Source organism: Patagioenas fasciata, chromosome 1, assembly GCF_037038585.1.
Source record: "Patagioenas fasciata isolate bPatFas1 chromosome 1, bPatFas1.hap1, whole genome shotgun sequence".
NCBI lineage: Eukaryota > Metazoa > Chordata > Aves > Columbiformes > Columbidae > Patagioenas > Patagioenas fasciata.
The window spans coordinates 138,140,868-138,163,719 of NC_092520.1; the positions used below are offsets into that span (position 1 = coordinate 138,140,868).

Below are 22,852 nucleotides of genomic sequence, written 5' to 3' on the forward strand. Positions count from 1 at the left end.
CTTAGTCTTCTCTGAAATTACCTTCTTTCCTTTTCTGGACACTTCTATCCTAGTTTCTGAAAACAGAGTCTGCAGTTAAAATTCTGGGATGAATTAATTCATCTGTTTGCTTATTATTCATAATAAATGTGCAGATAGCACTGGTTTTCAGTGTTCTCTGTAAAAGGCACAGACCTAATTGGAGGTCAAGGAAATTCAACACAGGCATTTGACTGAGAAATGCATGTCAAGTATTGTTTTGTGATATCAGAAGTTTAAATGTTGTCACGTGATTGTTTGCCCACTGCATTTAATGTCTGGATTTGCAGTTCTTAATTACGCAGTCTTAGAAATATGAGTTTCTCTACACAAAATGAGTCCTCCCAGTGAACTGCAGCTCATAGGGGGAATGATGTGGTGGCGTAATGCCCGGGAGATTCACTAATTCACCAAACAACTCAAGTTCATTGGGGCTAGCGGGTAAGGAAAACAACAACCACATAGTTTTGGCTAGCCTAAGCAAGAAAATAACACTGATATTCAGTGGCCTGCAGAGTAGAACAAATTGAATAGATACTTTCTCTTCTGCCTTCATTTTAAAATGAGCAAGATGCTTTAAGAGTGCCAGAAGTCGTAAGCCCTGGTTTCATTTGTGAAGTCTCACAGTATTTGGACTCTGTCTGGAAATGCAGAATAACTCTTTCTAGGGGATCTCCTGGTGTCTATTAAAGTGTGGGTAAGCACTGAAGTCTTCTCCTGGAGCAAGGGGCTTAGTGTGTCCCCCTACCCCGTTGTCACTCTATACAGATGTTGTGGAACCTTTGAGGACTTCGTCAAACCAGATGGAGGTTGTCACGTGGGCTCAAAATGTTTATAAAGATGATGACTGCCAAACATGCATATATGCATACAGACCTCAGGTGCCCACTCCCAAACATGCACTCACACACCCTAATTTTGAGGTTAAAAATAATCTCAAATTTGGACAAGTGTCAGGGCTTTCGTAGGCATGACATCTTAAATTTCAAGTGGATGCGGTGTGTCTTGCTACTGCTTTTCCAGTGCTGCTGTTCTTCACCCCCAAATGATTCAGTGCTGGGTGGAAGGGTTCTTGTGATAGTATCATTTGGGACTCACTTTGTAAATTGCTCTGTGCTCAGAGGAAAATAATGCTTTATAAATACGTATTATTACTGGTGATGTGATAAAATTATCTTATGCTTACCAAGTATCCTGGTGTCTTGTCTTGATCCTAATTAGCTGGTGACATACATGTTGAGTCAGTGCTCTAGGATTTGTGCCCAGAATAAGTCACAAAAACATAGCAACTTTAGTATGGGAGAAAAGGATGAAAGGGGCTTTTTTCTTCTCCCTTTTTTTTCCTTCAGGATAAGATGTAAAAACTGCCCAGAGCTGGCCCTGTTCAGAAATAGCAAATCAGCCTCTTGGAATTTTTTTTTTAAGATGTCAACTTCCCTCTTGTATACTTCTGTGAAGACAAAGAGTGTCTTAACATCTGTATTGAAGTCATCATTAAAATAAAAGGAGATCTGTAGACATCAGCTATAAATCATCAAGAAATAGCTTGTGGGTAACCTTTGACACAATTGAACCTACTTGGAATGAGCTGGGGCTGGATTCATTGCCTGTAGTGAAGCCATTAGGTGGACTAAAGGTCTCCTCTCTCTCTCCCTCTCTCTTTCCATCTCTTACAGCCTTAGCTTCTGGGAGGTGAATGTGTTCTGGCTGAGTGATGGAAATGCATTTGGATGTGTTCTTAAATAGACATTTGTTTTATGTCTGAAAAGAATAGGCCAATCTTAACAGTGTGATGCTGGGGCTATTTGAAAGGTATTTTTTAAGGCAGTTGTCTTTTCAGCTTTACAAAAACTATTTTAACCAATTGTTTAGGCTTGAGGAACAGCATGGGATATCTATTGTGTATGGATGCATGCATGTTCTACAGAATTAACAGGAAAATGGTAGATTAAAATCTGCCTAATTTTACATAATAGATTTTTGGCATTCTTGTGATCTGACTTCAAATTCATGCTGAGTTTCTACAGTATAACAGAAATACTAGTTTGCAGTTGTTAATTTTAATTTCTAGAGATGCTGGTTTTTAAAAGGAGCTGAAAGTGTTCAGCATCTCATGGGGACAAACTATGAGTCTTACTAATGAGTCCAGCAATTAGTGGTTCATTGTGCCTGCCAGCAATTTGGCCCCGATGCCGGTCCTGGTGGTGATTTCATTTTTGCTGGTGTGAATCAGGAATAGGATCTGAAGCCTATTCACCAAGGGAGGCTGAATACTTCTTCAGCACTGTTCTGCTTGTAATCTGCCTTCAGTACTGACAGCAGCAAATAAAATACAAAACTACAATATATTTCCATTTTAATTATGATTATTATGGTTGATAAATACGTTCATTAGGATAATAATACACCATCGATAGTACTTATTAATATTAAAAGGTTGTAAATGGTGGTGTCTCCATGCAGTTAGATAAACATATATATGATGTATTCCCAGTTTCCATAAAATAAACCCTTTAGAGAGATGAAAGGGTGTGTTTTCTCCAATTTTGTGACTAGAGAATTGAGGCAAAAGAGATGGCCCTTTGCTTTCTGTAACCTTTTGCACAAACCACTAAAATTTATATTTGCTAATATTTTACCATAACTTTGCAAAGATGTCAGTGACTGTGTGCAGTAGATTAGATAATGAGTGACTCATTCAAGTTCACAGAGAAAGTTTGGTGGAAAGTCACGAGCTGAACCCAAGTCCCTTTGGCATGACCCAAGGAATCAGCAATGAAGGAGGCACGACTGTAGCACAGGAAAAGGAATGACCCTTCCCAACAGGTGTACTCTTAAGTAGTTAACCGTACGTATGTCGTTATGGATGGAGCATAAATATTAAACAAATTCTTCTTCTGTGAGTGCAGTACTCAATGAGGGAGCATGTGTTTGCTTTGAACATTCCCTACAGAACGTTAAACTCCCTCTAGTTTCTGGAACTGCTGATTAGATTTCATCTTGTTGCTAAAAGGAGGTGAAATGAAAAAATGAGACAACAACCAGCAAGACAAAGTTGTAGAATCATTTTGATTACAGTGATCTGGGATGTTGTTAATAGAACGCAAGCATTAAAGAAGGATGAAGTTTGTGTTGATAGTTTCCCTTTGAAAAGCTATTAGTTGGAAAAAAAATTGTCAAGCAGGTCATATCTACAGTTACAAAACATATTTTGACATCTTTCTTACAGCTGTATGTATCTATAAATAAAAACAGTGCATTTTATTTTTGCACTACTTTTTTTATATTGCTGCATACATTGCTGCCTCTCTTAGTGAAAAATCTACCTAGACTACATAGAGATATCCAAAGTCAGAGAAAGCACAGGTGGTTGTTGAAAAAGAATATCTTAGCCCGCTGCCAGTTGTCCAAGCTCTTTGAAATCTCTTTTCTTTCAAGCTCTTTTGACTTGTTTCTTCTAAAGTTTTCAACAGCTGGGTTTTTGTTTTGTCTTATTTTTGCCCCCCTTGAATCTTCGAATCCGTGCAGCATCTTTGCTTCTCCTGCCTGACCACAGCAGGAGGAGGGGTCTGTTGCTAATTTGTTTTGATACGGTACGCTTTGGTCTGTATTCTTTTTGAAATTAATTCCTTTTGCAGGTGTGAGGTTAGAGGTGGTGGTGTGCTCCCAGCGAAGGTGTCATCCACCACAGAGAGGAGGTGGGAGGCTTTGATCAGTGTGGCTTCTGTTTTCTTGTTGTTCATTTAAAATGTACCGGTTTGTAATGCTGTTTGGCTTTGCAGGTCCTTGTTTTATTTCCTTCAAAGTCCTTCCCCGTCCTTTCAGGTTTTGTTGTTTTCATTGCTGCTCATTCTGCTTAACATTTACTGGGGATTATTTGTTGGAAGGTGGTAACTCCAAGTTCAGTCTAGGCAATGAACAAAATCCAGTCTATTTCCATTTTTTGAACAACCTTGTTATGGGTGGGATAGTGCATTATTAAGGATGTGACATCACATGTTTAGGCTTCTGGGTTTTATTGTGACAGAATTATGTAGCAAGGATTTAAAAATATAACCAAGACCCAAGCTACAAGGCATCATGCTTCGGGATACAGGGCACTTCAGTTTCTACCCAGCACAAGCTCAGGATGCCACAGATCAAACTGTCTGACAACTATCTGTTTTTTTCTTGCAACCTCTTTTGAAGCAGCTGGACATTTTGGGAGGTTCAGTACGGTAGCAAAAAAACCTCCAAAACATTGTTCTGAGTGAGAATGGCAGTCACTCTGCTCTTCCTTATGACTAAGTCGTTTATTCACTGTGCAAGATTAGGGCAGTCATTTGGCCACTTTGTACCTTATTCTTCTATTTGTAAATTAAGGCAAAAGCTGTCAGAGTAATTATGAGGTTTAATGAATTAACAGACCTGCAGTACACTGAGTTTCCCCCTGCCTTGGACTTTACTCCTTGCCATGTAGTTCTGTGCGGGCAGGTTTTCTAGGAAGAATCTGTTCCTCTCCTATCTCCCACAGTTTTGTGATCCTTTCTGATACTTTTTACCTCTTGTATAATAAAGTGATTTGTATGGCTAAGAGCATGAAAAATCAGTTGTTGTTTTCCCATGAGGACTTGAAGTATCTGCATCAATCCCTGCTGACCTGTGCCTAAGTCATTCTTCCTGCTTAGCAGCAGACTTGAGCCTTCTTAGAGAAGCGCTTCATTAATAGCATTATACCAAATAAATAAATACAGCAGTGATGTGAGAAATACAGCTGAACAATAATTATTAGAGGTAAAAAGCTAACAACAGGACCAAAGTTTGGCAGAAAGTATGGACCAGCAAAATCCCAAGTGGCCAGTCTTGCTGCACTGGCTCATATATAACTTCACTCAACATAGACCTTTTTCATTTCAGGCCAAACCTAGCAGGATTTGCTCAGAATATGATTTGCTGAAGCTTGGGTTTTTTTCATTTTTTGTTTGTCTGTTTTGTTTTTTGTAAATGAGGCTACTGCGCTATATTTTTGCTCACTTGGAGATGCAGAATGAGAAGGAGGTTTTTCATTAGGAGGTGGAAGCAAATGCTAAAAACTCTTTGTTCCTGCAGTTTTGCTTCACACTGAAAATCCACATACTGGGTCCTAAGCAGTGTGGTGAGCAACTCTCACTTCTGCTTCTTTCAGTCTAACAGAAGAGCAAATGCCCACACAGCAGAATAGCAGCAATGGGAGTAAGTCAGTTACTTTCGTATGGATGAAAATGGATGTTTGATGTTGGGATAAGCATCTATAAGTCATCAGGTTTCTCTAGAGGCTGATGTGGCTGAAAACTCATGATCAAACAAAAATAGCATAAAAATCTCATACCAGCCTTTTTTCTTAAACATGTTGTGCTATTTGTCTGTGGAAATCATCACGAGACTTCACAAGGATGGTGGACATCTTGGCTGTCCAAAGCCAACCAGAAACTGCAAGTATGGTTTGGGGGATGCTTCTTTGAGGATTTGAGAAGCTAAGTGAATGAATTTTAGGTAAACACATACCAGTGTGCTCATTTTGCGAAGCTGCATGCCCTGGTGTATTCTTTTGGGCAAACAGCCTTGCCTTGAGCCCCACAAGACCCCAAAGGGTCCTAGTGCAGCACTTGTCTTTCCTGAAGAGTTTTAAAGAGTTGTTTTTAGGGTTCTGTGTGCAGAGGTCTGACCAGTTGCTACACAAAATTAAGACCTTTGCCCCCAGGTCATTGTTGGATGTAGATTTTGAGGAATTATGTAGCTCTCTCCACAGACGCTGCTTTTGGGCCACCCTTCAGCTCAAACAGCCCACGCTCCTCCATTTCTGAGCTAGCTGGAGTGCTATAATGATCGGAGGCTTGTTTGGCATTTGATCCTCTTGTTATTTCAGCATCTGCATTCTGTGGAGCAATACTAGAGAGTAAGTGCTGTGCATCACATAAAAAGGTTGTTTGGAGGAGGGGAAGGCATCCAGCTCCTTGGGCCTTCCATGTTTGTAGACAGGTCCTTTTGCATGCTCCTCTTCTGTTCTTCCTATATCTGTTTGTGAATCCTGTGTGCAGCTTCAGGAAACAATGGTGCTAAATACAAAGGAGAAACACCCCAGCAGCTCTCTTTTTTTACTGTGACAACATGTGGACGAGACAAAATCAAAGCTTGGGGTTTCCAGGGCAGCAAATTAGTCTTTGTAAGTGCAGACTTCTTTCCTGGCAGCTAGGCTTCCTGTAAAGAAAAATGGAAGAGGAGGATGTTAGAGATCTTTGAGAGAGGACGAAGTCTCCAGAGAATATCCTCACTGAGAGCCTCTAGCATTGTAGAAAAGGACTGGGAAAAAACTCCTGTGTCTCTGGTTCTACAAAACAGATTAAGTTGGTGTGTTCTGCAGCACTTTTGACCACCCATAAACAGGAATAGAGACTATGCAGGAATACTTCTAGTGTATAAAGCACCATTTGGGGGTAATTTGTTCCTTGAGTAGTCACCTCAAAGAAACAGATGGGAGAACAAAAAGAATGTTTGTCACAAATGTAAGGCAGCCCAGTTTCCCCCTTTCAGTGCCATGAATAAGATTATTTGGTCACTATCAGTAATGACTGGAAATACTGACTTCGGTTGGCTAACATATGCTGAATCCAGAAAATGTCTACATTCTGAGAGCAAGACATTCAGGAAAGCATACTCAGCAAAGAAACACTATTAAACAAAAATCTGCTCTACGTATAGGTAGAAATCCAGGCTGAGATGTTTCTGCAGCTATCACAGAAGGAAAAGTCTGTGCATTGAGCGGGAGCAGAAGGAAAGAACACGGTTCTTCCCAATATTTTCCCTCTTTGGTGCCTTTTCCTTTCTGACAAAAGACTAGTTGTACCTTCTGCTTTTGCGCTGGACCTCATGAGCAAGAGTAGGATACAGTGACTTCTCTGAACCTGAAGAATAATTTTGTTGTGTTTATTATCATATCATAACTGATATGCCTGTTTATATGTGTCTATTTCTTTTTCTATGTAGTTGGAGAAATTTTCACCTTTGCAGGAAGAGACACATTATTCTTAATCAAAACTTGAGAATGTGGCAGGAGGAGGTACAGCTGCAGATGAGCATTATCTAATTCACCCATCCTGTCATGTGAACATCCCTGCTTAATTTAATACAATTATTTCATCAGCGAGGATAATATCAGCAGCGTGATTCATTTATACAACATGTTTCACAACTGCCTTTACCTCTCGGCTTCTTATTATCACTACTGATAATTGCACCATGAGTGGCTTCAGAGGAAGGGGAGGGGATGTGAAGGAAGCTGCCAGTATCTTTGTATGAGTGTGTGGACAACTGTAGGCTTGAGGGACAGTAATGCCAAGGGATTTTCTTTGCATACATGCTGTTGCATTTTGGTTTCTGATATATTTTGGTTAGACGTTTCTGGATGAGCAAGAGACTGAATGGATAAGCCACTGACTGGCTGCATTGTTCAGTGAGAAACAGTAGCATCATTGTCTTCTGCGCCAGCCATGCCAGTAAGTGCTCCATATTTTGCATTTCCCTTGAAATTAAGATCTCCATGAAACAGAAACAGGGTGAGGGAATGAGGCTTTGTTTCTGGTGAGGTGGCAGAGGCATTCTTTTAGAAAGCCCCTCTCTGGGTTCTTATTTCTAACTCATTTGCTGTAATTTGTACTGTCAAGGTCATTTAAATAGGCAGCAAGATATGGCAAATGTGTTCCCATAGGTCATGAAAAGCCTCTTTAGTAAAGCATACTAGGCTGTGCTTATGCCAGGTCATTTAAGCACATTTGTATTGCCAGTCAGATGATACACAGAGTAGTTCATGATTTTGTAATAAACCGTGCAAGCTGGACCTTCAGTGTGTGCCACAGTGGGATACATACAGCCCTTGGATTTAAATGACAGTACAATAATTCAGCAACTGTATTTTAATAGTATACTAATCTTTCAAATATGTGAAAAGAAGTGAGATTATGAAATCCAAATGAATTGTCTGGGTTCTTCCCCACCACCACATTATTTTTCTTTCTCTGAGACTGGTTTGTTCAACTGGGCCATCCGGCTTTTATTTAGCTCTTGGTGCTGAAATAGTGCCATTTCTAATAAATGGTTTAGAGAGATTCTCAAAATCAGATATTATTCCCTTCTTTTTCCATATCCATTCTCCATAGAGATAAATTAATCTTTTATCTTTGGAGGAAGTAAATAGAGACAGCATGATTGTAAGGTTTAGAGAAGACCCCATTTCAGCCAACTGTTTGCAACATTGGTGACTGCCAGTCAGAATTCCTCGGCCTGTCTGCAACTGCTGCTACATTGCTCTGTGACTGTGACCAACTCCTTTCCTCTTCTCTGTCTTGCATTTTTTCCTCCCATATTAAGAAGCACATTGTGTTTACCTAGCATTTTACCTTTTTAAAGCGCCATACAAACCTTGTAAAAGCAGTGTGATGCACACTCAACTTACCAGCAGCATTTCTGCTTAAATGTTGCTTGTCAGGCACTCATATTTGGGGATTTCCAATGTCTGATGCTTAAGTATGAAATCTCGAAGTTATACAAATCCAGCTTGAGTAAAGCTACAAAATACAGCTCTTGAATATTCTGTTTACCCTTCAAATTCTGGTGTAGGTGAAGAGCTCTTACTTCTTCCCTCATGTATCTAGAGATCATCTGGGAAAAGAATCTAAAGCAAATCAAAGATTTAAAGGTCCCCAAGTTCCACAGTTTCAGTTAATGACAGTCTTCCAATCCTGAGAAGCAAACCACCAGCTTTCCCTAAAATTGTGACTATTTTGACATGGCTGTGATACAGGGGATGTGCATCTTTTTACCAATGCTTTGCTCTTGCTGTGGGTGCTTCATTTAACTAGCCCTCCATCATGTGTTTTTGCTTATGCTTTATTCTCTACACTTGTGTGTGTGTGTGTGTGTTTTGTTTTGTTAGACAAATATGCTACTTTAAAGGAAACATTTCATAACCTTTCATCAGGATCATATTTTACTTTCATCACATCTGTGTTTATATTATTACAAGCCTTTTGGGTCTTAACGTCCCCTGGTCTAAGCATTAATCGTTTTGGCTGATATATAAATAAATGTTTGACTTTGTTTAACTCTTTAAAAAATACTGGCTTGAAAAAATCCCAGACCTTATGAATGGCATCTTAGAATAACTGCATGTCAAAAAAAGGCAGGGACCAATCAATACTGAGCTTTCTCTGACAAAAACTAAGTGCAGGGAGTAGTTCTAGATTCAGTGATCCCACTGTAAAAAATTGAATCTCCTGTCTGTTGGAAGACACCATCTACCTGGCATGAATGTGCTACATCTATTTTTTTCATTTTATTTCTCGTTTGCTCTAGCTGTCATGCTGCGCTTATACACAGCTTTGATATAACTGAGAGTGAAGCCTGCTCAGCTTCACCTAATTCTTCTTGTGGTTACACAGGTGCAGATCAATAACGAAGACAGTACAGTTCTTGATTTAAACTGCAAGAACAGAAAGTACAAACTCATCCAGGGAATTTTGAATTTATGTCTGCAGATAGGAAGAAGAGTAAAATGGCTCATTCAGTATAGAAGAACCTAACAGTTGTTTTCACACTTAGACTCCCATAGAATAAATCAGTATAGTTCCACTGTAGTAAAGGAAATTATTTACATTATTATCCACTCATGATCCAGTGTAGGGTTTCTAAATTCTCTAACTGAATTTTTAATGTATTTGACTTCCAGTGAGGATTTGAGAATGCTCTTTGAAATAACAGAAGTAAAAATGTTATGAAGAGCAAATAGTGAAGTAGTATCATTTTGTAAATACATATAATAGCTGAAAATTATTTACTTATCCTTCTTTATGAGAACTATGCTTCTGTGACCTCCGATAAATTTACCATGAGCCTGAGAACACAATGAAAGTGAATGAAGGGACAATTTGGAATGACATTTATCAGCTCTGGAACTGTCGACTTCTATTATTTCCACAAGGCCTTATACTTCTTGGCTCTAGAGAAGGCTGTGCTGACTTGAATGAAGAAGAGCATTCTTACTACCCAGAATAGTAACAGCACAGACAGGTTCATTGCTGGATGTCTACCATGGAAAAAAACACCGCTCCCTTTTCTAACTTGCATTAAATGAGACCGAACCCACTGTTCTAGAGTGGACTTGCACACGACCTTGCCTTCACATCAGGCTGAAAAAAGGGAACCAAAGAACTGAGGAAGGGCAGAGGAGCGAGAGAAGGGAAGGAAATAATCTTCATAGGGAGATGGTAGCCAAGGGATTGAGTCAAAAGGATGGGACCGAAAAAAGCCTTTCAGCATGAGGATGCAGGTTAGAATCCCAGCTGACTTGGCAGTGAATGGGACCGATTCCCATCAGGGGTGGGTTGCTGGTCGTGTGAACTGCAGTGCTGCTCGCAGTCAGATCTGCAGCAGCCAGAGACCACCCTACAGCTTTTCCTACCATATCTGAAACTGATCAGCCCCTTTTGTTGAGACAACAGAGGTCAAGAATTGAATATACGTGGAAACTAACCCCTCTAGGATTGAACTGACACAAATCCGTGGGCAGGTGCGCATTGCTTCTGATACCGTCTTCCAAATAGATGGCTTTGCTCTTCACGGATCCTGCTCTGGCACAGGGTTGCTGTGTTTGGTGGATTCATTGGCTCATTTGTACTTATACTTTCATGCAACTACCTCAGTACTGATTTTGCAACATTATGGTTGCACTGTTGTGGGATTTTGGTTTTTGTTTTAAGTTGAAAGCAGTAGAAGAGCAGCCAAGTCCCCTTCCATTTGATTAGTAGGTTAATCTATTTTATTCTAACATAGAATGGATTTGTATTTCTGTAAAGTAATGAATACTTTCTTAAAATGTCAAATGCTGTTAGAACTGGGTGACATTTTTAACCCGAGGCTTAAGTCTCTTAGAAGATCAGCAGAATTCTGCCTTGTGTGTGCCTAAGTCACTTCTGAGAATACAGAATGTAGACTCCTAAGTCAGTTTTATGCATTTTTTTTCTCCACCTTCATTTTATGCACAAGTTGCATCTAGGATGGCTTAAATACCACTTTAAGCGTGACAGCTTTGTCGACAATGTCCCTGATAAGTTTGTCTGCTAAGCTTTAATATATTTTTAACTATGACTGTTACAGAAGTGTGGAAATAATCAAATAGAACAAAAGTGTTTCACTCAGAGCTTGCTTCTTTAAGGTAATGGAAAAGTTGTATGAAGGTGCTTTGCAGAATTGTCCTGTGTTTGGAGACGTACATCTACCTCATGCTTCCACAAGCTACAGGCAATGATAAAATTCCTTCTTTACTGCAGCACACGACCCTCTGTGGAAAAGAATAAGTGTTATATTATAGAAGTTACAAATACCTTAGTGGTAGCAGTAAAACACTCAAACATTATGACTCTAATTCCAGACAGCTTTGCATCGCTGTAAGTCAGGAATAATTCTATAACAGAAGATGGTAAAATCTAGAGGCGTATGCAGAATTATACAGGTTATTGTTTCAAATTTTGTGGAAAGAAAGGGACAGTTCTTCCAGCTCTCTTGATGTGGTAGAAGTATTTATTTCCTATGATATTTTTGTGTTTGCAGTTCTAAGCATGGGAGGTTCAGAGGAAACACAAGTTTAAAACAAGCAAACAAGCAAAAGTTTAAAATAACAATAAAATATAACTGTGAAAGTGCTTTTCATTTTCATCACAGAAGGATACATTTTGTTGATGTGAAGAGTTTCTTCAGAGACAATTCTTACATGCAAAAGTGTGAATGGAGGATGTTCTCTGATCATGTCATGCTAATTTTCCAGTTTATCAGTCATGTCAGTTCCAAACTGGAATGACAAGGCGGTATCACATTTGATCTTAGAAGTTCATCTGAGCTGAACACAACTGTCTTTGCTTGGACGATGTTGTGCCAGCAGTGGTTTTTCAATAACATTATTTTCTCTACTCCTTGTTGTAGGATGAAGTAGCCCAGCCTCTGAACCTTTCAGCCAAACCCAAGACATCTGATGGCAAGTCTCCCACATCACCCACCTCTCCTCATATGCCAACTCTGAGAATAAATAGCGGGGCCGGTTCACTAAAATCCTCTGTTCCAGCAACATTAGCTAGTCCTTCGACCAGAGCTAACACAATAGGTAAGATCAGTTTCATTTTTTCCTCCTCATAACAATTAATAGGTGTTATTGGAAAGTGGGCCTTTATCAGCCAGTTGCCAGTCAGTGGTGTATGAGCTGTCACGGGTTGACGATAATACAACATTTGTTGATGCCAGTGAAGAAACTCACAATTTCAGGAAGAAGTATCTTAACTTTTACAGACTTGGAATACAAAAGCCTGTGCTATTTCAGATACTACTTTATCAATAACAGGTCGTAAATGCTGTTTGTTTAATGGCATACATTAAAGACAGCAACTTGTCTAATGGTGAGGCATTAAGGAACCATGATATTCTCCTATGTCATCAAAAAGTGATGAATAAACTTAAAAAAAAATCCCTTTAAGGTAAAAGTCTACATATGCAGATACATCTTTGCAAAATTACAGGTTTAAACCTTAGTCTGCTAAAAAGCTGCATGGAGCATTATTTTACCTTGGTCTAATAAGCAACACAATCACCAGGTTCATTCAGATAAAAAAAAGAACTAGATCTTGTATCTTGCAAAAAGTCTTGACTTGTTTTTAGCATTTAAGATCATGTTTTTAACATTATTCCAGAAAACAGTGTTAATTCTTCCTCCTGTCAAAATTACCTCCTTGCCTAAAGACCGTCTAAGTAATAACAGTCCTAGTGGTGATTTTACAAGTCTGATGTGTTAAAGGGATGGTTCTTTGTGTAAGTAAAATGGGTACACACCCCGTTCTTCATCCTTCTAACTGAAACATTTTAGTCCATGAAGTGATTGACTATAACCTGAATTAAAATTAAAATTGCAGGATGTAAATGAAACTCTGTTTAGGGAATTAAGTGAGGTAGATTGTTGTACCTTTGCTACCATGTGTCTTGGTGCTACTAAAACATCTTCTGCTGACCACTTTCAGAGATGGCACAAAGAAAAGAAACAATAGGTCAAACCTATCAGAAACTGTTTTTGTGATATCTCAGTGCTATGTCCATTAGTTGTGTCTCTGTGGGTCTCTCCCAAGCACTCTGTAGTCCATATTCTATCTACACAGACACTAGAAGGACCCATAGTGATGTACAAGGATCAAAACTAACTGTATTACTCTCCCACTGTGCATGCACGATTACTGCTAATGTTGATTAGAATGACATATATGAGAGAATAAGCTCCTACATACTGTAGAAAAGAAAATAATTTTATTTGGTATGACATGCTACAGTTGCATAAATATTGTGTAAATATCACATTGTTAATTGTTAATTCATGTATTATTATTGCCCTATACTGTTTAACTTTGATAAGTAATAATGTATTTCATATTAATTTGCTTGGCTCTACTGCTCTCCAAGTACAAAGCACCAAGTTTCAATTTTTTCACATTCAATTTTTTGTCCTCAGTAGACTGAGCATCACATTTAGATGTGGAGTTAAGCATCTGACCTGCATCTCAGTGGCAGGACATCTCTTGTTCTCTCCTCTCCAATCTTCTTTCCCTACACACCTGATATTTTTCATAGGTTTGAGACTCCTGCAATTTACTTCTTTTAACAAAATGCAGATTTGGAAATGCTGTACCTGTAATGAGTGATAATGTAATTGGATAAAAGCTGTGAGGATGAATGGAGCTTTAAAGGTCACTCTTGTAAGAAGAATTAATGTGTTATACCATTAATAAACCATGGAAAACTGTGGAGCAAAAGATAACATACTTAAGTTATTGTTAATGACATAGAGTTCACTGCTGTACATCTCTCAGCTACAAATATAGAAAGTGACTTTTTGAGGTTGCTGAGCAGTATCACTGTGCATACTGTATATTTAAGACAAGCAGCCTTTAACTGTGGTGCAGGAGACGGACAGACAGCCTTCTTCTAACAAAGGTCTGTCCTTTAGTGAAGGACTAGAAGAACGAAAGTCTTGTGAACACTTAGAGAGTCTTTTCCTGCCAACTGCTATGTCAGATCCGACCAAAATTGCAGCAAGTAAAACTCATTACCATGTTGAAACCATTTGGTTATCTTATAAACGTGAGCATGCAATTTCAAGTCACTGTCCAGTAGGAGCTATGCCACAAAAAATTTTGATAAAACTTTTTAGTCAAGTGACTATGGTCCCTAAAAATAGTGGAGAAACTGGATTACTTCTTTATCTTGAGAGATGAATCCCTCTACAAAAAGTCACTGGGAAGCATGCAGTCATTTGCCAGACAGTTCCTTCCACCATTTGGATGACTGGAGCTGTCTATGCAAGACACAAGTTGTCTGTCCTAGGTGTGCATGGCCCACCTTGCTGGGATGCAGCTGAGCTGCCACTTTGCACTGCCACTAACTTCAAATTAAAACTACTTTCTGAAAGCTGTTCTTCGGGCTGCTTGGTTCCTGTGACAGGGAGAAATGCTCATGCATTGTTCAGTTGTCTCTGAAGGATGTAAACTTACAGCCTCCTATGATAAAGAGTGTAGGTGCATTCAGCCATGCAGTCCTTTTCTAAAGCTATCTTTAAAGTGTATGAATTATGCTACCGACTGAGCAGTCACAAATGTCATGGCTTCATGTATGACTTTAAATCCAAGCCTTTCTTTTTGGGAACAGGCATATGTCCGTGTACTAAAAACAGAAACAACTTCTCTCTGCCCTTTGCCATTATCTTCAACATCTCTTGCTAGTTTGGCAATCCTTGTAACTAAGTGCGTTTTATGTAATGCAGTTCCCCTCTCTGTCAATAATTCACCACCGACCCTAAACAACAATAATTTACATTCAACTCGCTTCTATATTAATCATTTCCCTGCACACCAGCATCTTGGCAGCTACTGAAAAACATAAGGAGTGCTTGCTTTTATTCACTGTCATGTGCCAAACTGTCTCAAAGATAGCAGTATTCAGGAAAAGCCAAATAGTCTGGAGAAGGGCATGAATTCCAGTTCCTAGGCACATTCAGCTGTATTACAGATTGAAAGTATAATACCTAGCCTAATCAAGAGCACAACGAGCAGTAATACTACTGTTTGTTTGTTTGTTTGCTCCCTTTTTAATTTATTCCGACTACATGCAAGCTTGATCAGGAACAGATGCAAAGTGGGAAAGAAACCAAACAAGTTGATAAAATGGAGGTAAAAAAAAAAAGTCAGCTGCTAGCACTGTGCTGGTGCAGGTTATATCCTTCCTTATGCCGGGAAAGCTGGAATTACTGCAGTTCCATTGGCTGGGAATTACTGAACTGGGTCATTTGATAAAAGCAATGTGAATCAAGTTATTTCATATAAAACTCTCAGGGTTCCTGGGTATTTAGCCAAAAGCTAACTGTTAGTACAATTAAAAAGAGTCGAAGCACACAGAAACTTTTCTTTCTAGTTTTTGCACAGCAAGGATGTCGGGAATACCAGTCCCATTCTGTCTGCAGTCTGAAAAAACAACAGTAAAAACCCAAACCAAACTAAAATCCTGACAGCAGCACAGCGCCAAACTAATCTGACATCAGCTTCTTCCCCTGAAATGTTTTAAGCAGCAAGACAATGTCCTACGTTTTTTGGCAATCAGCAGATCAGATAGAAGAGTCTAGCAATACAACAAGGATGTGTAATCTGACATGATTAGACAAGGCTCTTTAGGAACAGAACATTCATAATTGAGACAAAGAAAGAGTATTAATAACACTTTCCTAACACGGCAGTTAGCCATTTTATATTTCCTTTCTTTAATCTTAGTGTTTTTCAACAAATCATGGGATTTAATAGCGTGTTTTGGCAGATTAGAGGATTTATGGCCCAGATGTTTTTTGTTCTAAAAATGGATTAGGGTGTAAAGTTTGCTGGAATCCATGGAACATGTTGAGGCAAGCCGGTCATTTTGTGTGTGATTAGTGCCTGCCTTCTGTCTCGCAGTCCCTCCATCTGTCACAATTCACCAATGGATCTGGTTAGATTTAGCCTCATGTCACAAACAGAAGTCCCTTTTCTGGGCAATTTCATATTACAGATTCATTTTATGCCGTTTTTATGCCCTAGTTAAAAGACAGAAAGAAGTGTGTGCGTGTGCGCACGTGTGGGGATGCGGAGAGGGGGAGGGAGATTGATAGATATTACCCTCTCCTTTAATGTTTGAAAAATAGACTGGAGCTTGGAGTCTCCCATCAGTATTCTATCCTACAAATCACATGCAGATCATAATAAGTATAATCTACGGTACGCTAAAGGAAAAAAATGACAAAGTGTCACATTTAAAATTAAATAGTATTAGCTGTGCCGGTGACGCTTGTAACATTTTAAAAGGAAATAATTCAGTGACTACTAAGGCTAAGCCCTAGGCTGTGAATTTGCAGCAAAACAGTGGACATTTGACCTACTATTAGCAACATGAATAGGACTGGGAATGTAGGTCCGTGTAGCTGTGGTTTCTTATACATTTCTGAATGACAGGTGGTGGTGGGGAGCATTCAGTGGATGAGGTTTCTCTTCCCAGTCATTATGCATTTCATATCTATAGCAAACCACCGCCACCTGTGGTTTATTTTAATGTATTCACAAGTTTTAAGAACGGGAAGAATGAAATGGTCTATTTTTAAGAGTTTGGGATTGCTGGCATGATCAAAGCTTCCCCTAAGTCTTATCCAGTTACATCCTGCTGCATGCAAACCACAGGGCTCGCCTCTGCAGCATCAGGGAAATATTGAAACTAATGGGATCAAATATCAGGGACGGTGATTTTGGCACTGAGGTTTCTCATGCTTTCTATCCAGGTGGCTCGTTCGTAACAGTAACAGAATTACGAAGCACGGGCGGGTTTCGGGGCGTTACCTTTTAACTCGCTCTCATTAATAATGATAAACTATTGGTGCATTTCATCAATGAAAGCTAAAGTGTTTTCTTGTAACTTTCTTTTTTTAAGATATCCTTTCTTCTATCACGTCGTCAGGTTATTTAAATGACCACGATGCTGTTACCAAGGCAATCCAGGAAGCCCGGCAGATGAAGGAGCAACTTCGGCGGGAACAACAGGTGCTGGATGGGAAGGTGGCTGTTGTGAATAGCCTGGGTCTCAATAACTGCAGGACAGAAAAGGTGAGTTTCCAAGACTCCCTTTCCAAAGGGTCAGAAATTGCATTTGGCTCTCCTTACAGATACATAGGTTTTGCCTCCCTTTTTTCCCTCCTGTTTTTCCTCTCAATTTTTAAAGAGAGTCGTTGCCTCTTTCAAAAAAAAAAAAAAAGGCAAAAAACAAAAACCACAACCAAAAGCTGACATGAGAGAGAGACCTCGAGACCCTTGAGGGAGAGCGGGGAGAAGGCAGAGATAGATAAAGCCCTCACGAGAACTTTGGAGGCCACTAATTCTCTGTTCCAGCCTGTCAACATATATTATGAGAAGGTGATCTTGGAAATCTCTGGGTCTAAGTGGAAATCTTGCTTTATGGAAATGCTTACATGTGTTTGTGAGATGAGCTGGATTTGAAAATATTCAAGCTTCTTTAGGAACATAAGCTTTGCTGATACTCAGGCTCAGCTTCTGGGTATTTAGCCTTGTGAGGTTGTCATATATTATATTTTGTGATCATTGCAATGTAGCACTGTCATGTCATGTTAGATGACTTAACAAAATTGAAAAAATGGAGAATTGACAACACAAACTGCACCAAATATTTGCAGTGAAACTTCAAAGCAGCAGAACGTAGAGGCCTTTATCACTTTCTGTTTTTGAACTGGCCTCTGAAGTTGTGCTATAACAGAATATCAACAAAGTGAATATTCTTTAGTAAAATTTGTCTGTACTGTAACTGTTGCGTATGTCAAAGAGACTGTGATTTGCTGCTTTTCTCTGGAAGTACCCCATGTCTTTCCGTGCACTGCCCCGGCTCATGGAGGATAAATAGACCTGCCAGTGCTTGCTGCCACATATATAGCGAGCTGTCCTTACAATGCTGCCACCTGAGATATACATCCAAACTCTTGTGTGTGTCTCAATATCATATGCCTAGCAAGACATTTTTGTCTGTTTCTCTCTTCCCTTGCAATATTTGGTGTGATGATAGAGCCAGCCCTCATCCTAGAGCACCACAGTGATGACTGTGATTGCATTTGGTGTAAGCTGAATTTCATTGAAACCACTTCTGGTGGCTTTTCACTCTTAGGGCCTGTGTGAATCACTGAGATAGGCAGATAAGTAGAATGAATAAAAATGATCAGCTATTTAGCAGAAACTCGAAAGTCAGTCATCCTAGGAAGCTTGTGAGTCAAACAATATTGTCCAGAATGAGCAGATTGCTAATTTGGATAGTTTTCCATTTTCCCTGTTTTTAGATAGTTTGATCAATAAGCTGTGAGAAGCCAGCAGTCTGAGTAATGAATGTTAAATGTACATGTGAGTCTCTCACTACTGTACTTTTTTTCATCAGCCTATCCTGGGTGTAAGTGATGTAGAAATGACTCCAATTTCATGCACTTTCAAGAGAGGAAGGGGAAAGAAAAAAGAGGTCAGTGTAATAGGTATCTGGCAGTACATACAATCTCTCTTAGGAGAATAAGAGCACTGGTATGGGGAGAGAGAAAGAAAGAGAGGGATGGAGCATGTTTACGGCATTTCACATGGAAGAGTACCAGAAGGGAAAAGGGAAAAGCAGAGTGTCAGATATAAGAAGAAGTGATCACAAGCACAAAGGAATTTATATTCAAATATTTAAGCATTCTTGAAAGGATGCTTGGAGCAGAAATTTCTTTTCTCTGCTCCCCATGTAGAAATGACTTTAACACTCAGCCAGATGCTAATGCAAAGTGACTCAAGCTATTCCTCGCAAGCATAGCTAAATTGCCGTTATTTGTTAAGCGCATTGAATTCAGCTGTGGATACAGCAGTTGGTTGCATTCAGAAAGCATCTGTACCCTTTTTTTTCCTTTTTCTTCTTTTTTTTTTTTTTTTTTAAATCCTCCAAAGCAGAGACAACTCTACCTATCTCCCCCCCTCTCCTCCCTTGTGCTGGCTGGGAATTGTCAAGTGACAACCGACCAAATCCTTTTGGACAGGAAGCCTTCATCCTGAGTTCTATATACTTGCAAAGCAGGCCTTGTGGTTGGATCAGGAAGCCCATTAAAAGCACTTTGATGGTATGGAAATTCATCTTCATGAAGCACCCAGGCCCCTAAGCAGCATGCTGTTTAGCTGTGGTTACAGATCAGTCATTCACATCGGAGGGCAGTAATTGTGCTGACGGCTTGTTCGGCAGTGGAAGTACATAAAATAATCCCAGGCCCTCCACCATGGCATTGCGAGTTAATCTTCTTTAATACAGATCAGCTGTTGTTCTAACACATGACTTTCTGCTGGCTCTAGTGACTCTGCACAGCCTTTTGATTAAGTAACAGGAGTGGAACCATCTGCATTCACTTTATTCTGTTACTTTCCTATTGTTGGGATTCTCCTTACCCCTTCTGTTTTCACTTCTCACCCTCAGTTGAAGTTTATTTTCCTCTCTAATTCATGCCTCCTGGTGGACTCGTGGAGGGCAGAGAGGAGTTCTTTTACAAGGTAGCAGGAAGAAAAAATGGTTTGCTCAGTCGAAAAATTTTCTAAGGCAGCTGTAGAGTTTAGGGTTTTTGATACAATAAATGCCAAAACTTTATTGGGGTACTTTTATTTTATTTTATTTTATTTTATTTTATTTTATTTTATTTTATTTTATTTTATTTTATTTTATTTTATTTTATTTTATTTTATTTTTAAAGTGGAGACAGGGAGGTACAGAACCAAGTTTGAGCTCTCCTAGACCATAATGGCATTTGAGTTGCTTGGGTAACCACTTGAGCCACTAAGTGCTAGTTAAGAAGTTGCACTTTTTGGCTTAGGAGAGTGTCCTGAACTGTCTCTTGCATTTGACCCAACAGAGTATCAGAGGCTGTGAAGTTTAGGTACATGTTCTCCTTTCCAATACACGCTCTATGCTATCCATTGACTAGCCAGCTGTGAGATTGTTGCAAAGGAAGTAATTTAGGGTTCTGCTTCCTGCAGAACAATGTTTAGATTTCTTAAAGAGAAGTGCAACTTAAGAGTTCGGTGGTGGGTTCACTCTGTTATTTACTACATGGGGGAAATATGACAAGGCGAATGCTGCTTAGCGTCTCTCCAGGTGCCTGTACCCATTCACAAAGCGAACTTTCAGGTGTCTTCCCTCCATGATAACTGTTTGCCCCAGAGTCTGTGTCTTAGAGATCCAAAGGCAAACTCTCAGGGGAGGCCTGTACCTGTCGCGATGAAAACTGTCACGAATCCTCTTTCCCTGATAACCATTCGCTCTGGATTCTGTATTTTAAAACTCCGGAGGCAAACTTTCAGGCGAGGCCTGATAACCATATGCAGAGCAGACTTTCAGGAGACACAATGCTCAGAAAATAAAAAAAATTAATGGAGTAACATAGCAGAAGGGCTGGGTACCTGCACAGAGGTCCGCTCAAGCATAGAAAACTACAAACTTCTATATCTTTACAGACCGTTCAAACCAAGATCCAGTCCAATAGCAAAATTTCACCACCAGGCCCTTTGCTCCCCATTGGACCCTTTTTCTCTGAGTCCACGTGGGCCTTTGTTTTGTCCAGTTGTAGACAATAGTTTTGGTTCATATCCTTGAAGGTGCTGTTTTGTCAGCAAGTGCAAAATAGGCCCTGCTTTGCAGGTGTCTGTGATGTCTCTGCGTCAGCCTTGGATCGTTGTTTTCCCAGTCAGTTCCTTTTTTCCCAGCAAAATGCAAGCTAGACTTTATCTTGCAGACATCTAGTGTAGTCTGCAGTTGCTTTGGTAAATACGAGCTTAAAGTTTTAGCAAATCTAGTCTACCAAGTAACATGAATCCAAGAGTATATTAAAAATCATACAACCTTATATCTCTAAATCATCTATTGCATTTGGTGTCCATATCCTTAAGCTAAGTGATTCATATTGAACTTGAATTGGGCTCATCCACTGACCTCTCAGTAGTAAAACCATTGCCATACAGCTCACTTATTTAGCAGGGAAAGCTCAAAGCGGGCTCATCCAGGCTGTCGTATTTATAGAGTGAAGTGGTTGACTTGTAGTCAAATTGCATACAGTAGGAAAAGTCTACATGAGACACAAGCCACTGGTGTTCAGTGTGCCATTCTGCATCCCTGTGGGTCTCCTGGAAGGGGTTCTCGGCCTGGCTGTGGCTCAGGCCTTTCCCCACTCTGGAGCCTGGACCAAACTGATGCTGGTTTGGCTGGGCGGGGATCAAGTGTATCCGCCACAGAAATCCGTACAAACCCCCAGCTTCTCTACAGCTTGTGACTTTGATCTAGGACTTTAAAATTTTCTCTGTTGTTAAGAACTGGAGTTGAGAGGAAGGCGAGTGTTACCATTTTGAATTGTATTTTATTCCATTTTTCCCTGTTTTCAGGGGAAAGAAGAAGAAATAGTTGGGAAGGTGCACAGTGAGAAATAGAGTGCTGCAGTGTTACCACTGGGGGTTTCCCTTTAGAAGCTCAGGGTCCCGCTGGGAGAATTAGAGGCAGCCCCCAAACTTTTGGGATGTTACATTTGTTCCCTGGTTTCTTCCTGACAGGGAGATTTTGAGGTGGGGAATGGAATTAAAAGAAGGCTAGCCTAATGTAGTTATATGTGTGCCGTAGTCCTACTTAGAAATGTACATTTTGTCTATGGTTATGTACAGAAGAAAGGTGACTATCCTTTCTGTAAAGCAGGGGTGTCAAACTAATTTTCACCGGGGGTTACATCAGCCTCGTGGTTGCCTGCAAAGGGCCAAAGGTAATTTTAGGACTGTTAAAATTTAACTACTCCTACATTTATACTGTCCTAAAGTTACATTCAGTCATTTGAAGGCAACCACGAGGCTGATGCGGCCCCTGATGAAAATTAGTTTGACACCCCTGCTGTAGAGTGATCTGTCTTTATAGGTAACAAACACCCATGTCGGGCTATCCCAAATTCTCCTCGCTTCCTTGCTGCAGTGGCTGATGCAGTTATGGAGACCTACGCTTCTCTGAGACCTGTGGAGTTTTTTGTTGCATGTATTGCCGGTGCAGCCTCCTGGTGAGGGCAAGTTCCACACAGTTCGGAACACGCGTGTGGGACTCTTGGTAGGGATTTATCTGCCAGGGGCAGACAGGCAGTCTCAGGGCTGGAAATCACCTTTGTGGGTCTATGTTAAAGCTATTGGGACTTTTCTCCACACATGTACATGACCCGTTGCCTGGCTTGTGTTCCCAGGTGGGTTGGTCCCTGTGGACAGCCAGACCTGGCAGCTGTAAGGCAGGAATTTTGTGGAACTGGAGAGACACTGTATAAAGGAGTCATAAATGAGAAAAGATATTTAAAAATGGCTAGGATGATTTGGGTGAGTCACTTTATGGGGATCCAACTTGGACCATCTTGAGGGATTTGATTTTCAGAGGATTACAGTAAAAACTATGAACATCACGATGAACATGGATTTTACTAAAACCAATTTTAATTGCAAATGCAATAAAACATATTTTTACATTACTTTTCTTGGAAACATTTCCATGTATAAATGAGAAGTGTGTGTATATGTTTTTCTGGTTTCTTGGAAACACAGGAGCAGTTTATTTGTAATTGTCATCTACAGTTAATTATAGCTTGATATGTACTATACATAAACAATGTTACCTTGTATACATGTAGCCGAGAGTGCGGATTGTCATC

The 22,852-nt window shown here is 39.9% G+C and overlaps 1 protein-coding gene across 21 annotated transcripts in view; it reads left to right on the plus strand.

Moving 5' to 3' along the window:
- Window positions 1-22,852, plus strand: part of SOX5 (SRY-box transcription factor 5) — a 657,930-nt gene that overhangs the window by 606,911 nt on the left and 28,167 nt on the right. For 18 of the 21 annotated variants that reach the window (XR_011741632.1, XM_071815743.1, XM_071815738.1 and 15 more), the window contains 2 exons: window positions 12,007-12,184; window positions 17,059-17,231. Coding sequence is in view for 20 of the 21 variants with exons in the window: in XM_071815743.1 (XP_071671844.1) it covers window positions 12,007-12,184; window positions 17,059-17,231 (351 nt within the window). In the remaining variant the exon portion in view is untranslated. The remainder of the gene's footprint in view (window positions 1-12,006; window positions 12,185-17,058; window positions 17,232-22,852) is intronic. The other 3 variants (XM_071815712.1, XM_065846496.2, XM_065846528.2) reach the window with 1 other exon arrangement.